The sequence below is a fragment of the Solanum verrucosum genome, unplaced genomic scaffold, assembly GCF_900185275.1.
Source record: "Solanum verrucosum unplaced genomic scaffold, falcon-dt-bn FXZP01000149.1, whole genome shotgun sequence".
NCBI lineage: Eukaryota > Viridiplantae > Streptophyta > Magnoliopsida > Solanales > Solanaceae > Solanum > Solanum verrucosum.
Window position 1 is genome coordinate 242,716 of NW_026020295.1, and position 22,845 is coordinate 265,560.

The 22,845-nt window shown below is 34.0% G+C and overlaps 4 protein-coding genes across 7 annotated transcripts in view; 2 read left to right on the plus strand and 2 right to left on the minus strand.

The window, feature by feature from the left end:
* LOC125834656 (photosystem I reaction center subunit psaK, chloroplastic) overlaps positions 1-22,845 on the minus strand; it is a 204,598-nt gene that overhangs the window by 16,296 nt on the left and 165,457 nt on the right. The gene's annotated exons all lie outside the window — the stretch shown is intronic.
* On the minus strand, positions 1,277-9,382 carry LOC125834637 (AP-2 complex subunit mu-like). The gene is made up of 13 exons (XM_049513768.1): positions 8,996-9,382; positions 7,019-7,196; positions 6,508-6,598; positions 5,551-5,645; positions 5,268-5,357; positions 5,129-5,177; positions 4,914-5,052; positions 3,908-4,024; positions 2,962-3,052; positions 2,737-2,879; positions 2,036-2,150; positions 1,793-1,837; positions 1,277-1,714 (listed from the first exon to the last, which is right to left on the minus strand). Exons 1-13 carry the CDS (start codon positions 9,076-9,078, stop codon positions 1,634-1,636), a joined length of 1,317 nt encoding a protein of 438 aa, XP_049369725.1. The 5' UTR covers positions 9,079-9,382; the 3' UTR covers positions 1,277-1,633.
* Positions 11,975-15,303, plus strand: LOC125834635 (plant intracellular Ras-group-related LRR protein 5-like). Its single transcript, XM_049513766.1, has 3 exons — positions 11,975-12,493; positions 13,619-14,535; positions 14,884-15,303. Exons 1-3 carry the CDS (start codon positions 12,010-12,012, stop codon positions 15,010-15,012), a joined length of 1,530 nt encoding a protein of 509 aa, XP_049369723.1. The 5' UTR covers positions 11,975-12,009; the 3' UTR covers positions 15,013-15,303.
* Positions 16,581-20,876, plus strand: LOC125834628 (MND1-interacting protein 1-like). Of its 2 annotated transcripts, XM_049513758.1 has the most exons (3): positions 16,581-18,254; positions 20,092-20,600; positions 20,650-20,765. In XM_049513758.1, the coding sequence occupies exons 1-2, from the start codon at positions 16,593-16,595 to the stop codon at positions 20,596-20,598; spliced, it is 2,169 nt and encodes a 722-aa protein (XP_049369715.1). In that variant the 5' UTR covers positions 16,581-16,592; the 3' UTR covers positions 20,599-20,600; positions 20,650-20,765. The 2 variants fall into 2 exon arrangements, with proteins under 2 accessions (XP_049369715.1, XP_049369714.1); XM_049513757.1 differs by having other exon boundaries at positions 20,092-20,876.

The window sequence follows — 22,845 nt, forward strand, 5'->3', positions numbered from 1 at the left end:
AGGACAAAAGTTACACATACATAGAGAACAAAACTGTGTGTGAACATTTTATATATCAAAAAAACAAATTAAAACTAAAATGTGGCAATGGGGATTTGATCCCGGGTTGGCTGGGAAAATTGAACCCCCTCAACCACTCGGCTAAGCTTCAGACTTGTGTTAGTGGGTTCAAAATTTAATATATACATAAAAAATTTTAAAAACTGATTAAATATATATATATATAAACCCACTTGAACCACTGTAGGTCCGCCCCTGAGTGTAACCGACATTAAAATTGAAAGTTAGGTTTATTTCCCTCTTTTATACTTCTTGTGTTAGTACAATTAAGATTCATTTGGTAGGCGGTATTAATTAGAATAGTCCTAGATTCAATGATATCCCCCAATTACTACAGAAAGTTGAAGTGGATGAGCTTATTTTTTTAAAAAAAAATATTATTAAAGATTAAAATAATTGAGCAACTTTCACATATAACAAACATAAAAATCATATTTGTATGTTATAACTATAGTTTGCATAATTGCACTCCATAACAAATTTTATGTTTGCTATGGAGCTTTTGATTTGTATAATTCGCTACAAACATCCAATTTTATACAAATTGTTCAGTTTTGTATAAATTCATTTATACATTGTAATTTGTATAATAAGATCTGTATTTATATAATTATAAGTGTATAGGACGAAAACAGATGTATTTGTATTTGTATATACACTTTTCTCTCGTTTTATACAAACAAAAACACATTTTATACATTTTATACCGAAATGTATAAAATGGTTAATTGTATATCGAATCAAATGGCCAAAAAAGGGGATGTTTGCTGTGAATTACAATTAAAATAAATTATGACTATAACATTTAATTTGAATTAATAGTTTGATATTTCATACAATTTTCCCAAAATAATTTCTATAATAATATCTTATTATATATTAAAATAATTTCTGCAAATTATTATTACAAGTTAAATTCTTTATGATATCAAGGTATATAAGTTAAATTTTTTTTTCAAATTAGAAGCTAGATACATAATTGTAGCAGTAATGAAGACATATATACCTATAGCTTCAAATTGTTTCTTAATTATTTAAATTATATGTGTATACTAAGTTAAATTCATTACGTTATCAAGTATATAAGTTAAATCCTCCCCAAATTCGAACAAAATCATTTAAACAGATACATCGAAGAAGAAATTACTTTCTTAAACTTCGTGTAACTTGATCGAAATTTATCTAGTAGATGAATTTTGAAGCACAAACTTTGTGAAAAAAAAATTAATTCATTTCCAGGAACCAGACAAGATACAATAATTTTTTTGGAAAAATATATGAAACAAACTATAGCATAAACAAAAGGCCTCTTCTTAGTCCTCATAAAGAACTCACCACAACAACAAAGGATTAAAAAAGAAAAAAGATAATCAAGCTTTGCCTCATTTCCAAACTAGGTGGTGTCAACATGAAACACGAGAAATCTTTGGGGGTCGCCCATCCTAGTACTATACTCGTCCAAGCACATTTAAAGTCATGACTGGATCCGGTGCACAAGTGTTGGTATGATTACATCCATCAATATAGAGCTATTGTTCAACGACAACCTCAAACTCACGTAAGTTGTTTCATCTTAGCACCTAATCTCATAAGAACCAGCTTTGGTGATATAACGAACCCATTCAACTGTGTTGTAGCCACTCTTCTCCCACACCTGCACAAAACTAACTATATGAAGCTGGATACATACCAAAAGAACAACACTATTGAATTGTAAGTTTGGGAAACATACCTTGAGAAACCGAACACGTAATCCAGATGCTGTAAACATGGGAACCTGCAAAGAATAAGGAATTGGTCATAAACTCTAGAGTCAAAAGAATATACAAGAAAATGCCACGAAAGTGATGAAACATGGTTGAATGGGTTCTTTAAAACCATAACCCCCCTCCAAAAGATCTATTCAAGGGATAAAGAAGATCGTCAACTGTAATGGAAAACGGTTATCAGGTCTCTCCGGAGGGAAAATATTTACCTGAAATTCCATCTGAATTGGCGGCCGAGTCAAGGACTTCTTCTCTGTGATTGTCGAAATTAACTCAACCTCAGCACTCAATGTTGACTCAGTTTGCCCCGGAAATTTTCGTATCCTGCACCAAGTTGTCCATATTGAAGATTCAATGTTTAGAAACTAGCCTTATTGCAGAAGAATGTACAAATGCAGCTACATGCCTACTGGCAAAAATAGGACATGGTCATTATTAACTTTTTAGTAAAATAAAAGTAACCACACTTCTGTAGCCACTAATGCTTGCATTAAGGTAGGCTATCTACATCACACCCCTTGGGATGCGGCCCTTCCCTGGACCCTGCATGAACGCAAGATGCTTTGTGCACCGAGCTGCCCTTTCTTTAACATAAAATGGAAAAGCAATTGGGAAGAAAATAAACACATAGGATTTTCCAAACAATTGAGCCATCAATTACTCTATAAAACCAAGACCTAGTAAAACTTATCCTCCTCCATCTGGATTATGATATATTACACTCAGCTGGCCTTAAGTAAATTTTACTCCTCCAATTAGCCACAATAGGAATAGAAGTATTAACATTTAATTTATACTCTTATCCTACTGTCCAGGTAAACCATGGACAAACAAAAACAAGAAGGTTCCACTATCCTTGACCACATCTTCAAGAAATATGCCAACCATGATAAAGCAATTGAATACTCACTTCCAAACCAAACAGTCAATGGCTGCATTATACTTTGCTCTCCCTGATGTCACCTGGAAGTTTGTTTTAGCAGTTTGCTTTGGCACTGGAATTTTAATAACTACTCCAAGAGCAAACATTTTTGCACCAAACACACTCTTAACCTGAAAAACAATCAAAGTTAGCAACAGTAAATCATATAAGTACAAATTGATGTTTAAAATCAAAATTCATTCAATATCAAACCTTAACATTCACTTCCATACGTGTACGGCCTAATTCTTTGATAGTTGGTAATACACGGAAAGGAAGATTTACTCCTTCAGTGATGCGGTACCTGAAGATAAACAGTTTAACAATATCAGGCACTATTATACAAAGGTATGCCCATGATCTGAATATGTTGCCAGTTTCAAAAAAAAAAATAAGTAGGCATAATCTGAACCTCTTACAAATCAAGTGGCTTACATATTTTGAGCTTAAAAGCCAAGATACAATCTCTATACTCTGGTCATCATCACTTTCCAAGTAAACAACAACATACCCAATGACCAATGTAGTCCCACAAAGTGGGATCTGGGAAAGGTAGAATGTACCCCAGACATATACCCTTACCTCAGAGTTGACACTTGCTCCGTCACTTCAAAGGTTACACTATTTCAGTTTATATTGCTCAGAGAAATTCTAGATTTTTTTTTCCAGTGCTTCTTTCGCATTGAGTATCTTGTTAGACTTCTCAAGCAGTTCCATTAATACTTCAACTTTTCGACAACTTATTAAGTTAAGAGTTTGGAACACACATTATGACTTATGAGTGGGAACATGTACAAATTGATATATCGGGATGCTGGAATATCCAATATAAAATTCTTGAATGCATAAAACATGAGGTAAATATTACACAAGGAAAGCAGACATTAATTTGACATAACCAATTATTAAACCAAGAGATTCAATTTCAAACTAAATCGAGGGGTTCGAGTTTCACATTATGTCACTATAAGAAAAAGAAGATACTAAATGGGATTGCAGTAGGGATACACTCTTAGCCTGTTTTTATTTGCATTGGCTATGGACGTACTGACGCATCATATTCAAGGAGAGGTGCCTTGGTGCATGATATTTGCGGATGACATAGTTCTGATTGACAAGCCCAGAAAACCAAGATGTATAGAAAGAAGTATGAACTTACTTCATCAATTCAAATTCACCATCAGGCGGGACAAAGCTGACGGTCTTTTCTGAGTTGAATCTTGTCAAATTTACACATTGGTGGAAAGTAACATCATCGAGCTCAATAGTTTTACCGCTGGACCAGGCAGAAGAGAAATATACTAGGTTAGTAAACAGAAATAATTAACAAAAAATGTAGCCTCTGAAACTAATTGGAGCCCAAACTGCAACATGTTTGGGGACAGTTATTATTGAAAAGCTGCAGATAAGGAGAACCAACTGAAAGAAGCAGAATCATGATAAAGTGAGATTATCATCTTTACTCTTTAAGGTAAATTAACTGAGGAGATGAATTACAGGAAAAATGATTTACTTTTTTTTTCCCTTTATGAGGTCAAATTGGGAGTTAGAAAGAACTAAACAATTTAACTTTCTCCAGGAAGCAATTGGTATAGATGAAACCCAGAAGTCACTAAGGGGTCGTTTGGTAGAGTGTATTAGAAAAAATAATGCATGCATTAGCCTTGTGTATTACTACTATCTTGTTTGGTACTCTTTTCCAACCTATGTATAACTATGCTTGCATTAGCTATACACTCTATTGAGTATTGTGTATTAAAGTGTGCATTGCTAATACCATGGATTTCTACGTATTAGCAATGCAATGGTTTTAATGCATGCATTAGCATGATGAAAGACTCAATTGCCCCTCAAAACCTTTTTTTACATCTTTTCTACCATAATAGTGGAGGGTATCTTTGTAAATAATTTTTTATGCAACGCATGCTATTTTTAATGCATCAATCCAAACAATGCATAAAAATAATCTACGTATAATTAATGCAAGCATAACTAAAACATGCATTGCTAATGCAAGCATTACTAATACACTTTATTTAGCATTATTTTTATACACTCTACCAAACAACCCCTAACATTCAAGTGACGTTTCCTGAAACAACTAGCACAAGAAGCACTGCCACAGACAACCATATGACTGACACGGACAATTATTCAGACACTACCTCTTAGTCGGACGGGACTTGAGTTGTGACTCTTTCTCAAGACCAATTTTATCATTTAAGCCCAACTTCAGATCAGGCATTCCAGTAAGGAAGCATTTCATGAGAACTTTTCCAGTAACATCACAACGGAGGACGCTACCTGCAAGTATAATATATTAAATGAGAACCAAAAACTGGTAGAAAAAAGGTCACCTACCAAACTACAAAATTTCTACCTTTTGAAGACATAAGGAGATTAACACTCTCCACAATATCCAGAAATACCTGTTGATACACAAGCCTTCATCAAATGCTGGTATACTAGGGAAGATAAAAGATCGTAAAAATTTTAAGAAAGACAGAGCCAAAAACCACCTCATTCTTCTTATAAGCAAGACCCTCCCGGCGCCAACCGACCGCACCAGTTACTTGCAATGTTGCATTTGGAACTGGCTTATCTACATGCTGCAGAATTGTGTTGCATTGTGAAGGGAAACCCAGATTGATATTATACTCAAAAATCATATTTATTATCTCACCGCATAATATCCCTCGTGAATTATTTTATTAAGTAGATCAAACAGGTAGATAATATAAATCTATTATTCAACATTTTTTTTGTCATACTACAAAAGCAAGCACAGAAAAAATAACTAACCTTGGATGAAAAGGATGACCGGACACCTTCCTGAGTAATGTAGAGTTTCAAGATTTCAGGTGAAAGATTTTGAGGGTAACCAAAGTCCATAATTTCTGCAATTTTAGACAAAAAGAAAAAATGATTGCTCTTTTTGACATAAAAGCATGTAGCACATACACATTGCACTAAACTTCCAAGATAGATAATTGCTTGTTGGAAGATAAGTGTACTTAATTTTCCATAGACAGACTCGAAAAGCAACCAAAAATTGCCAATAGCTGGGTCAAACTGTCACACTACAGGAAACTGAAATGTTAGTAAACTGTCACACTACAGGAATACATTCTATATTGACACTGTGCACCCCAGCATATTGTCCTAAATAGGGATATCCTAAAGAAATATTTTGATATCAGCAACTAGAAGGTATGTCCAGAGAGGATCTATGGACCTGTCTCAGTGCATTGAGCAGCAATTCTTTGAAGGACAAATTAATGATACAAAAATAGGGTCTCACTAGAAAAAACCGAAGTCCCTTTCCTTGTACTTCTTTCCTTTCAGTTATAAAAGAGGCTTCAAAAGTTTCTTAAGCAAGACCTAAATATCCCAATGCATCTCTATAGACATGGTTTAGGCTCATAAAGCATCTCTCGACATTACTTATCTTATACGCGCACAACTCCATGTTAAAGCCACACTCTCTAGACCCAAGTTGTGAGACTATACTGGTATGTTGTTGTCGTTTTGCATTATCCTCATAGGTGTACTCTATAGTCTGTCCAATTATCATTACATGTTATATTGCTCTGCTCCAGATCGAAAAGGAAGACGGAGCAGGGGGAGAACAATCACAAAAAATTAACATTACTACCGCAATGATGAAGCAAAATAACCAAAAGTAGTTATTTCATAGAAAGGCTTCCCTTGTCGAACCCTGATAAAATGTCAGAAACTAATATTCTCTGCAAAGCTTACCGTCCAATAGCTCGTAAATCAAAACAAAGTTATTGCGGATGGCATCTTCATCAAAGGCGCCACCAAAATAAGATTTGAATAGTGTAACAGCCTGCATGCGTATTGGGGATTGCAGTTTTATTATTCTGATGGTAAAAAGAAAACACTAGCAGAACACATTTATGCAATAAGTCATGGTCATGACATTATTTTTCTCACCACCACTTCTTAAGAAGTACCAGGATTGCTTGTTTAGAAGAGAGAATGTAGTACATTTGGGAAGATGCAGAATTCAATAAAACTAAAGCATTGAAAACTAAGATACTGGTTCTGAAATGCTTCCCAATCCATAAGATAATTACATAAACTGATACTAAGAGAGCAAAAATCAACGTTCTCCACTTACTCCACAGAGAGAGGGGGGGAGAGAAACGCGTGAAAGCTTTCGTTACAAAAAATAAAAAAACAGTGGTTGAGACCAAATTCATCAGTCAGAGTGCAAGAATGATTCTAATAAGCAATAGAGTTTTACCTCAACAACAAACTTGAATGCACATGCAACATTTGCATTGCTGCTAACAACAATCACAATATAGACATTGCTAATTCTCATGTACAAGAAAGAACAGCCTCCAATCTGCCGGACAGGACATGTACCAAGTTCTTTTGACTGCATTATATGCATCCGGAAGGCATCTACCATATTCCCCCTGATAAAATTAAAAAAGGCTCATAGTTAAATAAAAAATATAGAAAAGTGATGTAGTAACCGGCATCTTTATTCTCACAGGTGACACAATGATTGATTCACATGCATTTTATTTGAAAGACGAACTTAGTTTGCTTCATACAAAAACAAGCACTTATAACATGACAACTAAAAAGAAGAGTACGTAGAAGTTATTTTAAAGTATTTATAGTGATGGCATAGGATGCCAAAGACTCAAAGCAAGGACAAAGACAGATAGAAGCAACAAAATTTCTGAATTAGCAGGCTAAGAACCACATCGTTCTCGCATGTGAACATTTTTGTATTAGACACAAATTTATATACAAGGGACTGAGGCGCCAGTTAGACATGTGTTTGACCGAAGATAAATCATGATGAGCTAAACACATTTTCTCCCCTTTCTGAAGAGGCAAGATTAGAAAATCCAAAGTTTTGAGTGGGTCATAAGAAACAAGAAACAAAGAAGAATATTCATCCTCCAACATGGTACGTAGTTAGTATGACAAGGTTCACATTAAAAATGCAAATGTCCACACAGAAAATCAAACTTTCAATTAGCTAGGCAAAATTTTATACCAAGACTTACTTTTTCTTATACAGCAAGACAAACGATCTGCTTTGTTTAACAACTTCAACAACTAAGCCTTAGCCTAACTATGGCAATAAGATAAAATAAAAAGGTTCCAACTTTGAGCTTACAATACCACACATTACAAAAACTTCCTAGCAGCAGACTACAATTCATTCATCAAACTTCAAAAGATAAATCAACATTGTATCTCTTAAAGTAAGTCCCAAAATCAAAATCAAGTTAAAGTGAGCAAGGAAATCAAACTTCTAATTTAGTTAGGCAAAATTTTTTACACCAAAACTTAGTTTGTGTTATTTGTGTTATACAGCACTATAATCAATCTGTTATGTTTAACAATTTCAACAACTAAACTTTAACCTAAATAACCAGTATCTCCTGATCTTAATGCCATAAGATTAAAAAAGTTTCCAACTTTGAACTAACAAACCACACATTAGGAAAAAAATTCTGGCAGCAGACTACAATTAATACATCAACGTTCAACTCAACAATTGTTTCTCTTAAATTAAGTACCAAAATCAAAACCAAGTAAACGTCAGCAAGGAAATCAAACTTTTACTTTATGCAGCAAAACTTTACACCAAGACTTAGTTTGTCTCATACAGTGCTACAAACAATCTGTTATGTTAATCAACTTAAACAACTAAACCTTAACCTAACTAACCGGTATCAGTATCACCTGATCTAATGGAATAACATAAAAAAAAGGTTCCAATGTTAAGCTCACCACACACATAGGTGGAGCTAGGGGGCACAAGGAGTTCACCCAACCCCCACCCGCCGCAAAATTACAATGTATATACAAAGTCAAAAAATAAATTATGTATACATAATTATGTTCCCTTAGCTGCTTCACGTGTTTACTTATTTATACTTTCAATCCAAAAAAACAACATCAACATACTCAAATAAACCCACAAGTGAGGCCTGCAGAGGGTAGAGTGCACACAATGTTATTTTTAATAGACCCTCGGCTCAAAGGAAAAGCAGCATTTATATTATTTTTAAGTACCCATAGTGAAAATACTCGCTCCGTCACTCATCACACGTTACAACAAAAACTTTCTAGCATCATATTAGAACTCATTCATCAAAATTTAAAAAAGACAAGTCCCCAAAATCAAAATCAAAGTAAAAATTGAGCAAAATATAAGAAATTAGGTATAAATTCAAAAATGAGAAAATACCCAACATCGTCCCTGTAGAGACGGTTGATAAGGACATCGCCACGGAGATTCAAAAAGTATATTGCTGAAGCCGACACTGGCATGGCTGCTAATCAAACAGGTGATCCAATTTTACAATAAAATACCGATAAAATCCAAAAAAAAATAAAAATTGATGGACTAAATCAGATCAAATTGAGATTTTTGTTCAAAAAATCAATGAGATTTCTAGGGTTTTTCATGTGATTTTGGGGAGAAAAAGGTAACTGTTTTGGACTGAAGAAATGAAATGAAAATGGTGAGATCTTTATTTGTGCTTTTTTGAATTTGTTTATTAAGGGAAAAATTCAAAAAGTACTCTATCCCCTTATTTTAAAGTTTTTTTTTTAAATTCTTAATTAGAGATTTCAATTCGCATGTTAAAGTATTGAAATCATTTTTATGCCAAGATATTGAGTTGTTTTTAGTAGAAAGTTTAAAAGTGGGATTTTTTGTGAATGTGAATTAGTTAGCTTCAAAAATAGATATAACTTATGAGTATTGACTTAGAAGGAAAAAATCCATTTTTTGGTTTTGATACTTCTATCTTCTAAAAGTATTTAATCTGAATTATCTTTTCTTCGGGACAACTATATTGTTAAATAATATTATATATCATTATGGCGAAATTTCTTTTGTTCCCCAACATTACCTATTTGACTGGACATAAAATTTAGATATAAATATTTAATTTTGATGTGCTTTGAAAAATAGAAAGAATGGTGCATCGCATATCTATGTTCTCGCTCAGAAGCCAGAACGAAATTATCTACTTTCACAAGCTGGTGAGGTAAGCTACACGTTAACCTTTTTGAACCACACTTGTGTGACAATATTGAATATATTGTTGTTACTAGTGTTGAATTGTACATTTGAGTTTATCATGATCTTTATAATATCATTTTAATTTCTCTTATGGTAGTTTAACTTATACTTTATAAATTTATCTTACTTTTATTTTTATTGTTTGAATCGAGAGACTGTTGAAAACAGTTTCTTTATCTCAAAAAAGGATAACATTTCTGTAGCTTCCTCAAACCTTATTTGTGATAACATGTTGGATGTGTTGTGTAGTGTGTTTTACTTTTCATAATTTAAGTTTTCAATTAATACCCTTATTTACACTTTCTCATTTTAGATTTTTTAAGAGTGTTTAACTACTACTTTTAAGTTATAACACCATATAGGATCTGTGGATTAGTTATAATAATACTAACTAATATCATACATAATATATGGAATATTTCTCCTAATACTCTTAATTAGGGGTGTCAAATGGACGGGTTTGGTTGAAATTGAAGATATTAAGATGGGTTGAAATAGAAATTGGATTGGGTCCTGACCCGTCCAAGTTTACTTTGGGCTCAAATGAGCTTAAAAATGGGTGGGTCTTTACCCGCTTAATTTCAATAATTTTAATAATATTATTTAAGTTTTATAACCACAATCTGAATTTCAACTCAAAAAAAATAATTAAAAAAGAAGTCACAAATGGATAGATAAATCCTAAAAGATATAAAATAGGAGTAGATAGTAATTCATACCTTCAATATAGGAACATACATTATATCAATGCAAATAAAAAATCTTAAAACGAATTGAAATTGGAGATTAAATTAAGCTCAATTGAGAATTCTCTAATGAATTAATGCTTGAATGAGTTGAGATTGAACCTAACAAATTATCTTGCGCCTAACCCTTAAAATTCTGCGCGGATGAGCGAGTCACCTATAGTTAGACTCATTTTTGACACCCTACTCCCAACCAAACGACCTTTAATGTCATAAATCATAAAAATAAATACTATTAAATAAGCTAGCAAGGAAAATTCAAATGCAAAATACAACATTCTTCTCATGTGGATATTTTAATAAACAATTTTTACAAGTTTGACCATAATGAAAGTGGACAAGAACACAGGAAAGATTATCAACCAATATTATTCACACGTGGAAATATTAATATTAAATATTAACAAAACCAATACTTTAATTTAATAATATCAAAAAATACCTGTCCCAAAACACCTTTCAAAATAAGAATGTTGTTTACTATTAAAGAAAATATATCTGATGCATAAAATATTTTATTTCCATATTCACATAATATTTAAAGAAGGATTGCACTTTTAAGAGGTGTGACTATGCAATCTATCATAATATAAATATCAGTGATCGGTTCTATAACTTGAATTCATGATCAATAATTTATATGATGGTAATTTTACTCTGAATCCGAGACTCCAGCTCATGAATAGAAAATATTTTTAAAATAAAATAAAATCATGAGCTCATCCATGACCTCTATGAGATTTTGATTTGAACTTTACATAAATTATTCATAGAAAATAATATAATAAATAATCAAATATGATTAGTCAAGAATTCATATGAGTTAAAACTTAAAATATTTATAGGTTTTTTTTATTTGAATAGTAAGGATTTAATTTATATAAATTATTAACTAAAGATTCTTTATACTATTATTTTATTTTAACCTTTTTATACTCTAGTTTACCTACTTTTAATTTTAGATGTGACATTTTAATTTTGTTATATACTTATGATTATTATTCTTTTGACTCTATCACCTGATATTTGACTTTCCATGAAGGTCATTTAATTTGATAGTCATTGTATAAAATAAAGATTTATCAAATTTTAATTGGTGTGTAATGTTTAATCTTTAATTCTTAATTTAAATATAGAAAATTTAATACATCAATAACTTCTTAATTTTATTTAGCAGTCAAATTATTATTTAATTTAGTATGCATCTAATATATAATAAAGTATTTATATTAAAATAATATCAATTTAATTTAAAAAAAATTGTGTAAGTTGTCAAACTTTATACATACTTTCTTTAGTGACTTAATTTAACTTATCAATTAAGACTCGAGATGCTCAACCATTTGAACTGGCAGATAATAATTACAAACATAATCAATACATAATCCAAACAATTAATTTCTCCATCATTTCTTCTTTGCTCCCATGGCTACTCCAATCACAAAAACCCCATCACCTGCCTGTACAAAAATCATAGAAGAAATCACAAGAATTTACAAATCACTCCCACCAAGACCATCCATTTTAGAAATTGAAGCTTCAATTTCTGTAATAAAATCAGTAGAAACAGAAGAAAAAATAGAACTTGATGAAATTTCCAAGAAAGTAGTGGAGATAGAAGAAAATGTTCCAGCTGAGCTTTTCTCTGTGTTACAACAAGTGAGAAAAGCTATGGTTTTGTTTCAAAGCAAAGAACAGAGGAAAGAGGCTGTTCAGTTAATTGAACTTGATAAGACTTATCAAGATTTTGATGTATTGATTCAGGAAGCTACACAGTTGATTTCTGGAGATACCCAAATGGGAAAAATCAATTCTTTTGAGGACCCAATTGGTGAAATTGGAAAAAAAAATGAGATTTTGATGAAGGGTTTGGTTACAAGTTGTGAATTGATTACTGTTTCTTCTTCAGGTTTGGGTATTTGCTTCTCCTTTTTGCTTTTTTTGTGTCCAAGATTTCAACTTTTTGCATGCTTGTGAGTTGTGGAGGTAGTGTGTTGTCTTTCTATCTGTCCATACTAATAGTTGTAGTATTGCTTATGTTACTATTTGTTGTTCCTTGTACTTAGATTATTTTATTATTTTATTGTAGCTAATGTTCAGAATGCTTTGTTATGCTTTGTGTGTGCATCCAAGATTTCAACTTTTTGCTTGCTTGTGAGTTGTGGAGGTTGTGGAGAGCATGTATTAGGCTAGAGGTTAGTAGGTACTAGTAGTCCTAGCATTGCTTATCTGGTTTCTTGTCCTTCTGTTACTATGTGTTGTTGTAGTATGTAGTTTGATTATTGCATTATTTTATTGGAAATCTTAGAATAAAATATGTATCCAAACACAACTTCAAAAATCGTTCAAGTTTCTAACTTCAGAATCTATGGCAAAACGCTAGCTTAGATTGATGGAAAAACATCATTTATAATTTCTCCTTTTGGTCTTTCTTGGAACTTGAGCTCTAGTTTGCAAGATTCTTTTTCCTTTTTAGTGATGGGGCTAGCTTGCTACGTATGTTGACTAATCTACTAGGTTTCCGGTTATAGGTCAGTATGTGTGGCAGTGGCGGAGCTATTGATAACCCTTTGTTTGGGATTGGGGCGTAGTTGTTGTTGGCCGTCAATGTTTAGATTGATGGAAAACATCATTTAGAGTTTTTCTTTCGGGTGTCTCTCTTGGAACTTAAATCGTAGTTAGCATTATTCTTTTTCCTTTTTAGTGATGGCGCTAGCTTGCTATGTACGTCAACTAATCTACTAGGTTTCCAGCATTCGTTCAGTATGTGTGGCAGTGGCAAAGCTATTGATATCCCTTCATCGGAAAATTATAATGTGCAAATAGGTCAATTTCTTTTTTATGTATAAATACTATATATGTTGTTTGGGACCGAGACATAGTTGTTGTTGTTGTATATACTATATGTTTAATCCTGTAGCCTTCTTCGTGTATTACTCTTTTCTATTTTAAATCCTCTTAGTAAAAGTCCTGGCTCGTTACTGATATGGCATTCAACTATACTATGTCTTAATTGTTGTGTAATTGCCTTTAGGGATCAAGCACAAAGAGAAGTACAGTTTAATGAAAGTAGCTGCCCTAATTGAAAATGCTGCCAAAACTCGAGCAAGAGTTGTCGATCTTCACAACAAGTTAATGGACAAGATTGAATGGCTTCCGTTGTCACTTGGGAAATTGGTGAATGTCACTGAGCTAAACGTTGCCGATAACCAAATTATGGCTCTTCCAACTACAATTGGTAGCCTTAATGCCTTAACGAAGCTCGATCTTCACTCCAACCAAATTATAAACCTTCCTGATTCATTTGGTGAGCTAATCAATTTGACTGATCTCGACCTTCATGCGAACAGGTTGAAATCGCTGCCAGCTTCTTTCAGGAACTTAGTAAATCTGATTGATCTTGATTTGGGTTCGAATAGGTTCGCTCATTTGCCTGATTTCGTTGGGAACTTAACCTCCTTGAAGAGACTAAACGTGGAAACAAATCAGCTTGAGGAACTTCCTTACACAATAGGATTTTGTTCTTCCCTTGTAGAACTGAGATTGGATTTTAATCAGCTTAAAGCTCTCCCCGAGGCAATGGGAATGCTCGAACACTTGGAGATTCTTACACTGCACATCAACAGAGTTAAAGGATTACCAACGACAATGGGGAATCTTTCTCACCTCAGGGAACTTGATGTTAGCTTCAACGAAGTTGAGAACATACCCGAAACATTCTGTTTTGCTGTCAGCTTGGAAAAGCTTAATCTTGCAAACAACTTTGCAGACTTGAAAACTTTACCAAGATCAATCGGGAACCTTGAGAATCTTGAAGAGCTTGATATTAGCAACAGTCAAATAAGAACGTTGCCCGACTCCTTCAGGCTCTTGTCAAAGTTGAAAACTTTTCGAGCTGATGAGACTCCACTAGAAGTACCACCAAGGCAAATTATAAAGCTAGGGGCTCAGGTGATTAGACTTTATGGTAGTTTTTAGAGTTGATAGTTAAAAACATACTTGAACTATCGCCTTTTCACGAGTTTCACACCCTACACTATCAACTCTTCCCTTTTCCTACATGAACTATCAATATCTATGTATTAAAGCACACCTCAACTATCACGTAGGAAAAGGAAAAAAATAGACGGCTGAGCCGTTGAAGTGTGTTTTAATACATATATGGTGATAGTTCAAGTAAGAAAAGGGAAAAAGGGAACATCTGATAGTTGAGGTGTGAAACTCGTAAAAAACAATTGTTTGACCATTATCTCTAGATTTTCTAACTTGTTTCGTTTTCTTCTTTTTTCTTGCTATCAGGTTGTTGTAGAGTACATGGCTGAATTCGTCGCTAAGAATGAGCTTCAATTGCAGCGGCCAAAGAGAAGGAGAGCTTTCTTTTCTCTGAGTTGCCTATTTCCTAACACCGAGAGGAAGAGGCGGATCTAGAGCAGGTACTGTGGGTTGAACTGAACCTAATGCTCGCGGATCGAACTATTTGTACATCCTGCAAAAAACATTTGAAAACGTATACATATTATAGGATCTCACTCATTCTGAATCCACTGACTCTAGATCTTGGATTCGCCTTAGTGAGAGGTGTCGGATACCTTCAGAATCCATCAAAGCAATTATATATATATATATATATATATATATATATGAAAAGTTGCTCCAAACTGTAATGATATAGCTAGCTAGAATACTGCATTTATAAGACAGTTTTACTGTTTCTTATAAGACTTGAATTGAGTGAAGATATGTATCAAACCTAATGTATCACGTGGACAACGCTATGTATCCCGCAAACATCATTTTTAAGGGATTTTTGGTAAATAGAAAACTAGAAGGGATAGGATGTTGTTTAGTACTTATAATATGTGGTTCTCATAATTTATACGTACATATTACATTCTTTTACACGAACGATTATTCTATTAATTTCTCAAATGATGAAATTTCTTGAACCAACGACAACATATCCAGTAAAATATCATGAACCCAATCCATCAATATTATTTGGGGAAAAAATGTATCAAATAACAAACTATTAATTCCAATTAAATGTTATAACCACAGTTTCATTTAATTCTAATATGTAGCAAACACTTGTCATTCGCCTCTCTCCCCAGAAATCTCGCTTGCCACTCTCCCTAATTGCGCTCACCACTCTCCCTCGCCTCTCTCACTTTTATACAAACACAAATGTATAAATTGTGTTTGTATTTGTATAATGCGAGAGAAAACTGTATATACAAATACAAATACATATATTTTCGTCCTATACAGTTATAATTATACAAATACAGATCTTTCCCTACTAGTTCTCTTTTGTCTTTCTCTCTTTCTCGCTTCATACAAATACAAAGTATACATTGTATAATTTGTATTTGTATAAAGCGAGAGAGATTTGATATACAAATGTTTTATCTCGATTCAATTATATACACATTCAAATTTTATGCAGATATACAAACACAATCATTGATACATATACATAGTAATGACATATATACAATTATCTAATCGATATACATATACAATCGTTGTGCTTTTATACAAACGAATGACTGCCTGCCATTTATACAAATCTGATGCTCATAACAAACATAAGATTTGATATAGAACGCAATTATACAAACTATAACTATAATTTACAAATATAATTTTTACGCTCGCTAAATCTAAAATCTACTCGATTATGTTGCCTAGCCCATATATAACAATAACAAGCCCATAGAAGCTCTCTAAAAGCTTCCACACATATATATGTCCAATTCTGTCTGTGTTGTCATTCGTAAACCTTCACTTCCCAATCCTCTGTGTGTCTGGAGAGAAGAAGGCGATAATCACAAAGCTGTAAGTCTATTTTCTTCATCTGAAATCATATAAATGTTCATAAATTCTTGATCAAAGAATGATTTTTGGAAAAAAAATAATTCAATTTTTGGTTTTGTTGGTTTTGTGTTTTGTGTTTTCCCCTTTTTGCAGGTTCATTTTAATGTTTTAGTGAAAATTTAAATTCCCAAATGAGTTCTAAAGAGAAGTATATAAGGAACAATCGAAGATTAAGATCGGCTAGAATCGATCATGATTTTAATACCCAAATCAGTAGTAAAAGTAATTCTTTAGATTTTTCTGGAATTTCTGAATCTGGGGTTCGTCAATTGAATTCTGAGAGTGAAATAGCTCAACAGTCAAACCCGATTAATGTCGGGTCGGATGGGGATTCGGGTTCGGGTTCGGGGATTGATGAAAGTGGGTTGAATTGCTGTACTGAGGATCAATTGGAAGATATCTTGTTGCAAAATTTGGAGGTTTTGTATAGTGAGGCTGTTACTAAGCTTATGGATTTGGGTTATGATGAGGAAGTTGCTATGAGAGCTATATTGAAAAATGGTCATTGTTATGGTGGGATGGATGTTCTGACGAATATTTTACATAACTCGTTGTCGTATTTGAATAATGGGTATGTAAATAGCGGGAGTTCTTCGAGTGGGGATGAATCAGATCAACCTTTTGTTGATTTAAGACAGTTAGAGGAGTATTCGTTAGCGGGTATGATTTGCTTGTTGCAACAAATGAAACCACATTTAAGTAAAGTGGATGCAATGTGGTGCTTGTTGGTTAGTGATCTTCATGTGGGTAGGGCGAGTGTGATGGAAATTCCTGATGGGAGTGGTCGTATTAATGGGTCGGTGGGTGGTGGTAGTAGTAGTAGTACTAATGTGGAGGGTGTTGCTACTGGTCCTATTGGGGTTGTGCCCGCGATGTGTAGGTTTCATGGGGGCTGGGGTTTTGGGAATAGCACTGGTAATGCATATCCGTTAAATAAGTCTTTTGCAATTACCTCTGATTCTAGTTCACCGAAAGATATTGATTGTCCTAAGAGGTTTAACCTTACTCCGTCGATGAAAACCTTGCTAAAGAGGAATGTAGCTGCGTTTACGGCTGGATTTAGGTCAAACCCTAAGTATATGCAGCGCCAGTCCCGGGTTTCCTCTAGTTCCCTGGCTGATGGTGATCAATCAAGTGGGCTTGCTCAGTCGGGTGGCTCACAAACTTCGAAAAGCCAAGATGTTGTTAACTGTGTGGTAGGTAAATTTCAAGATTTGAATCTTGATGAAAATACACAGCAGCAGGGCAAGCGCAATGAAGATCTGGACCAGAAAGATGAGATGCTTCTAAGTTTGCTCGATCAGATAAAGGATCTTGAGAAACAGGTCAAGGAAAGGAAAGATTGGGCGCACCAAAAAGCTATGCAGGCTGCTAGGAAGCTTAGCCATGACTTGACAGAGCTGAAAATGTTGAGGATGGAGAAGGAGGATATCCAGAGAATGAAGAAAGGTAAACCGGCAATAGAAGATGCTACCATGAAGAAATTATCAGAAATGGAGACTAGTTTAAGAACAGCAAGCGCGAATGTTGATCGGTCAAACATGTTTGTGAAAACACTTCAGGAGGAGAACGCAGAAATGAAGGCGGAGCTGGAGGCCTCGAAGCTAAGCGCTTCAGAATCTGCGAAAAAATGTGCGGAAGCTGCAAAAAGGGAGAAAAAGTGCTTGAAGAAGCTTGGTGTTTGGGACAAACAGAAAAAGAAGCTTCAGGAGGAAATTGCAGCAGAGAAACAAAAAATTTCAGACTTGCAAAACCAGCTGGCTCAGTCAGGGGTAGCTATAAAGGATGCTGAGGTGTGATCTTTCTTCTCTTTTTCTCCTTGATGCTTACTTGTTATTGTTAATGTTGCTGTGGAAATGCTAACAACATTATACATCACTGTCTGAGAACTGGTTTAAGATTCTTGTGTCCTCATATTACGTGGCATAGCTTTGGTGCTTCATAAAGGCTTGTCATTATTGGAAGCATTTTCGTTCTAGCCTCAGATATTTGCCTTTTTTTTTTCTTTCCGTATCATGAGTTATTCAGAGTCACTAGCAAAATCTTTTAGGGAAGATGTATCATGTACTAAGTTTTATCTTTGATCATATGTTGCTTCTCTCCCTATATGACCTTTGCAAACCCCTAAGTCCGACTAATTGTGTTCTTACAAAAAGAAAAAGATGTTAAATTATGTGAGGAATAGGATCCTACCAGCTCATGTCATCAATAATTCCAAACTTAAGCATACTTGGATGAGGTTAGTACTAGGATGAGTGGCCCGCTGGGAAGTCTTTGTGTTGTATCTTTGACCGACTCAACTAGTTGAGTGAGAGTCATCCGAACTCCGAAGCTAAGTATGCTTGACAAGATTACTACTAGAATTGGTGATCTCCTGTTCAGTCATGTTGTTGTATTCCTCGCGGACTCCAACTAGTTGGAGAATATTGTAAACTATTTAGACATTTAATTATAATAAAGCTGTTCAATGAGTTGATGAACCAATTTTGCAGGTCATCAGAAACCTTATGTTTTTCTTCCTTTTTTCCCACTGTAAATTGTAAGCTATATCTATTTATCACATTGAAACTGGAGGTTGTAAATATGGTGTTTTATGTCAGAAGCTGCAAATTTTTGGACTAAGTAAGAAGCGGGGAGATGCAGCATACACCCCTATACTTTTAAGATTTGGACACATCTCTCTACCTTCACAAGGTAGGGGTAGGACACTTGCATACACACCAGTCACCACCCTCCCAGACCCCACTTGCGGGACACACCGGGTATGTTGTTGACATGCCCTCCTTTCCCAAAGACATGCCTGGGAGATACGCAACTGTATTTCTCAAAATTGTGACCCTTTCAGATTTCACTTGAGTAGTTCGAAAATGCAGTTTAAACTTCATAAACCTTTTCTTTCGATATGATGAGGCAACTCATCTTGCCTCATCTTAAAAGAAGTACCTAAATTTGCACCATTTGTGCCTTCTATCAGCCAATAGACATGTTCCAGTTTCTTTCAATGCAAACAACAGTCGAACTCAGTTTTGTTTTGGAATAGTGGATATCTTTTTTTCTTTTCGAAAGCCTCGTCCATTCATTCATGTTCAAGAACATTCGAAAGCATAGTTGTTCACTCTTATCTGAAAAGGGGAAAAAGGTTGAAAAGAAATGTACGTCAATTCATGTTCATCTTTTTCATGAATTCTTGGCTAATTTTTTGTTCTTTTCTTCTTTTCTTTTCTCTCCTGATAAGCTGTCTGAAAAATGGATGATCATTACAAAATTTTAATTTGTTTTCTTAAGATTTTATGAAACCTTACATGAGATTTGTAACACATTTTTTAGTAGAAAAATGTGTCCTACATGTTGTGTTATGCTATAGGATTACTTGATCCTGTTGCATTATTTCGTTCAACATGTGTTTTACTGGGAAAAAAAAGAAGGTATTTGTGAACAATAGCAAGTCTCTTTGGCAGATCCCCACAAAGCGTAATTCAATGCGCCTAGGGTTATCGATGCGTCTTTTTATTTCCTACTCTAGTCTATCCTTTCCTGGAGGTTACATAATTTGAACTGTAATAGTTCCTGCGCTGAACTGAACACCACATGATGAACTTGTCAATACATAATGTTGCTAATTTTTGACAGGTAAATTGGAGGCAGGAACAGAAGGCTAGGCAGCAAGCATCGGCACTAGTGGACGAAGAACGACGTTTCAAAGAAGCAACCGAGGCTAACAACAAAAGGAAGCTTGAGGAATTGCGCTCGAAGGCAGAAATAGACTTCCAGCGGCACAAGGATGACTTGCAAAGGCTTGAACAGGATCTTTCTCGGCTTAGAGCATCTACTGAGCTGCAGAATCAGTCTGCTAATGTAGTAACAGGTTCTAATGCGGAACAGCATCCCCATGGAGATATTGCAAGGATGTTACATGAGTTAGCTAATTCCGAGGAGAATTCTCCTGTGAAGGATGACTCTAGGGAGTGTATCATGTGCATGAAGCATGAAGTTTCAGTTGTTTTCCTACCTTGTGCTCATCAAGTTCTGTGTTCCAACTGCAACGACAACTTTGGAAAGAAGGGAAGAGTTGCTAAATGTCCATGCTGCAGGGCTCCAATTGAACGAAGGATCCGTGTCTTTGGTGCAACATCCTAGGCCTTCATCCCAGCTTTTATCATGGCATGCTCGTAAGCAACGGTCATAGACCTTCATCCCAGCTTTTATCATAGCATGCTCGTAAACCGTCGTTTAGACTATAAAACAATGTTTTATTTCCTGCATTATCTTAAAACTTATGCTCGTAGAAGACTATACTATCTTCAAATTTATGCTCATAGAACATATACTAAGCAAGCAGCAGCTCATTGTGTTGTAATGGGTACTTTTTACACAGGCATTTCTGAAAATGTTTTTCCCATCGTAGATGGGGTAAGCAAAAAAATATTCTCTTTGATATGTTGCAGGTTCTTATCTTGAAATGTTTTCTTTTTTAACCGTTAGGGTGTGTTCGTACGATGAAAATGCTTTCTTAGAAAATATTTTTTTAGAAAAATAAGTGAATTTTTTACTTATTTTCTTGTGTTTGGTACGTAAGCTAAAAATATTCTTTGAAATGTGGCCATTCTTATTTTGAAAAATGTTTCTCTTTTAACTTTGGGGTTGAGATGTTTCCTTTTTAACCTTTAGGGTGTGTTTGGTTCGATGAAAAATGTTTTTTACTTATTTCTTGTGTTCAGTACACAAACAAAATATATTTTCGTTGAAATGTAGTCGTTCTTATTTTGAAAGATGTTATTCATATTTTTTTAGAAAAATAAGTGAGTTTTTCACTTGTTTACTTCAGTCCAATATGCTAGCAAAAAATATCATTTTTGAAATGTAGTCATTTTTATCTTCGAATGTTACTTTTTTTTAACCTTTAAGGTGTATTTGTACGATGGAAACGTTTTCTTAGAAAATATTATTTTAGAAAAATAGGTGAGTTTCTTAGTTATTTAATTATGTTCGGTAACAAAAATATTCTCTTAGCAGTTCTCATCTTGGAATGTTTCCTTTTTAACCTTTAGGGTGTGTTATTTGTGTGATGAAAAATATTTTTTTCCAAAAAAAAATCTCTTGCAAATGTAGCAGTTTTTATCTTGAAATGTTTCTTTTTTAACCTTTAGGTGTTTTGTGATAAAATGTTCTTTTTTAAAAAAAAAAAAAAAACTTAGGGTGTGTTCAATATGATGTGAAAATGTTTTCTTAGAATTTTTTTTTTTAGGAAAATAAATATTTTTTTTACTTTTTTTTTTTTGTGTTTGGTACGTAAGCAAAATACTACCTAATTTTTTTTTATACATAATCTAGACAAACACAATAGAAGGTAGAGTTGTACGGTGGTGGGGATAGGAGCTATGAGGTGGGGTGGGGTGAAGATGAGGTGTCATAAAGGGCAGGGAGGACAAAATAGGAAAATCATTTTTCTCATTTTGAATGAGCTTATTTTATGAAAGAAAATATTATTTAAAATATTTGAATAATCAAACTGAGAAAATTGAAATATTTTCAATCATACCGAACACACCCTCTGATCTTAAGAAAAATCAAGATTGCTATTTTTTACCTATCAAATTATGATTTTGGGACTAGTAGTATTGGTGAAAGTACAACTATCTACAGCGTAATGCCTCCTTCCCCGAGCTTTGGTTCAGTAGTAAGAGCGTAATGCCTCCTTCCCCGAACTTTGATTTAGTAGTAAAAACATAGTGTGTGGTGTGCGTGTCACGAATTTAAATCTTGTTATGGATCAATGTCCGTGAATGTTAATTACTCACTCTTTCTAGCTTATTTGATACGCTTTTCGTTTTAGTCCGTATGAAAAGATTGATAGTACTTTAACTTTCTCTTTTCACCCCAATGAAATGGTCAATATAACTACACAAATATTAGTGACTCATTTTAGGTCACAAATATCAGAAGTTTTATTCTTTCTTTCTTTAATTCGCGATCACTCAAAGTGCACATCACATAAATTGAAACCGATGAGTATCATGTCCCGATTATAATGTGACACGTGTCGCAAATGAGTGATCGACACATGGTACAATTTGGACGGATGGTTTATAAGAGAGGGGAAGTTGAGGTGCACGAGAAAGAATCAAAAGTCAAAGTGTTTATAAATTATAACAGCCCAGCTGTTTTGAGAACAACTTCACACATGATACCTTTTTTTTCAACTCGATGTTCGATATTTGCACTAAAGTTTTGATTTTTTGGATTCGTATTGAGTAAAACTCATAAAAAAGGGAAGCGATTCCTAATAATATTATATCATACTCAAAGCTTGAACTTTGAATCCTTTAAATTGAAGTAAAGAAATAATCATATTCATTCCACCACAATCTTTGTTATAAGTAAATA

Excerpts from the sequence above, each read along its gene's own strand:
- LOC125834637 (XM_049513768.1), bottom strand. The coding sequence starts at position 9,078 with ATGCCAGTGTCGGCTTCAGCAATATACTTTTTGAATCTCCGTGGCGAT. Across the intron at positions 5,358-5,550 it reads GGTCATCCTTTTCATCCAAG|CATGTAGATAAGCCAGTTCC; the intron begins GTTAGTTATTTT and ends ACAATTCTGCAG. Across the intron at positions 2,151-2,736 it reads ATTGACTGTTTGGTTTGGAA|GATACGAAAATTTCCGGGGC; the intron begins GTGAGTATTCAA and ends AACTTGGTGCAG.
- LOC125834635 (XM_049513766.1), top strand. The coding sequence starts at position 12,010 with ATGGCTACTCCAATCACAAAAACCCCATCACCTGCCTGTACAAAAATC. Across the intron at positions 12,494-13,618 it reads GATTACTGTTTCTTCTTCAG|GGATCAAGCACAAAGAGAAG; the intron begins GTTTGGGTATTT and ends AATTGCCTTTAG. Across the intron at positions 14,536-14,883 it reads TTATAAAGCTAGGGGCTCAG|GTTGTTGTAGAGTACATGGC; the intron begins GTGATTAGACTT and ends TCTTGCTATCAG.
- LOC125834628 (XM_049513757.1), top strand. The coding sequence starts at position 16,593 with ATGAGTTCTAAAGAGAAGTATATAAGGAACAATCGAAGATTAAGATCG. Across the intron at positions 18,255-20,091 it reads TAGCTATAAAGGATGCTGAG|GTAAATTGGAGGCAGGAACA; the intron begins GTGTGATCTTTC and ends AATTTTTGACAG.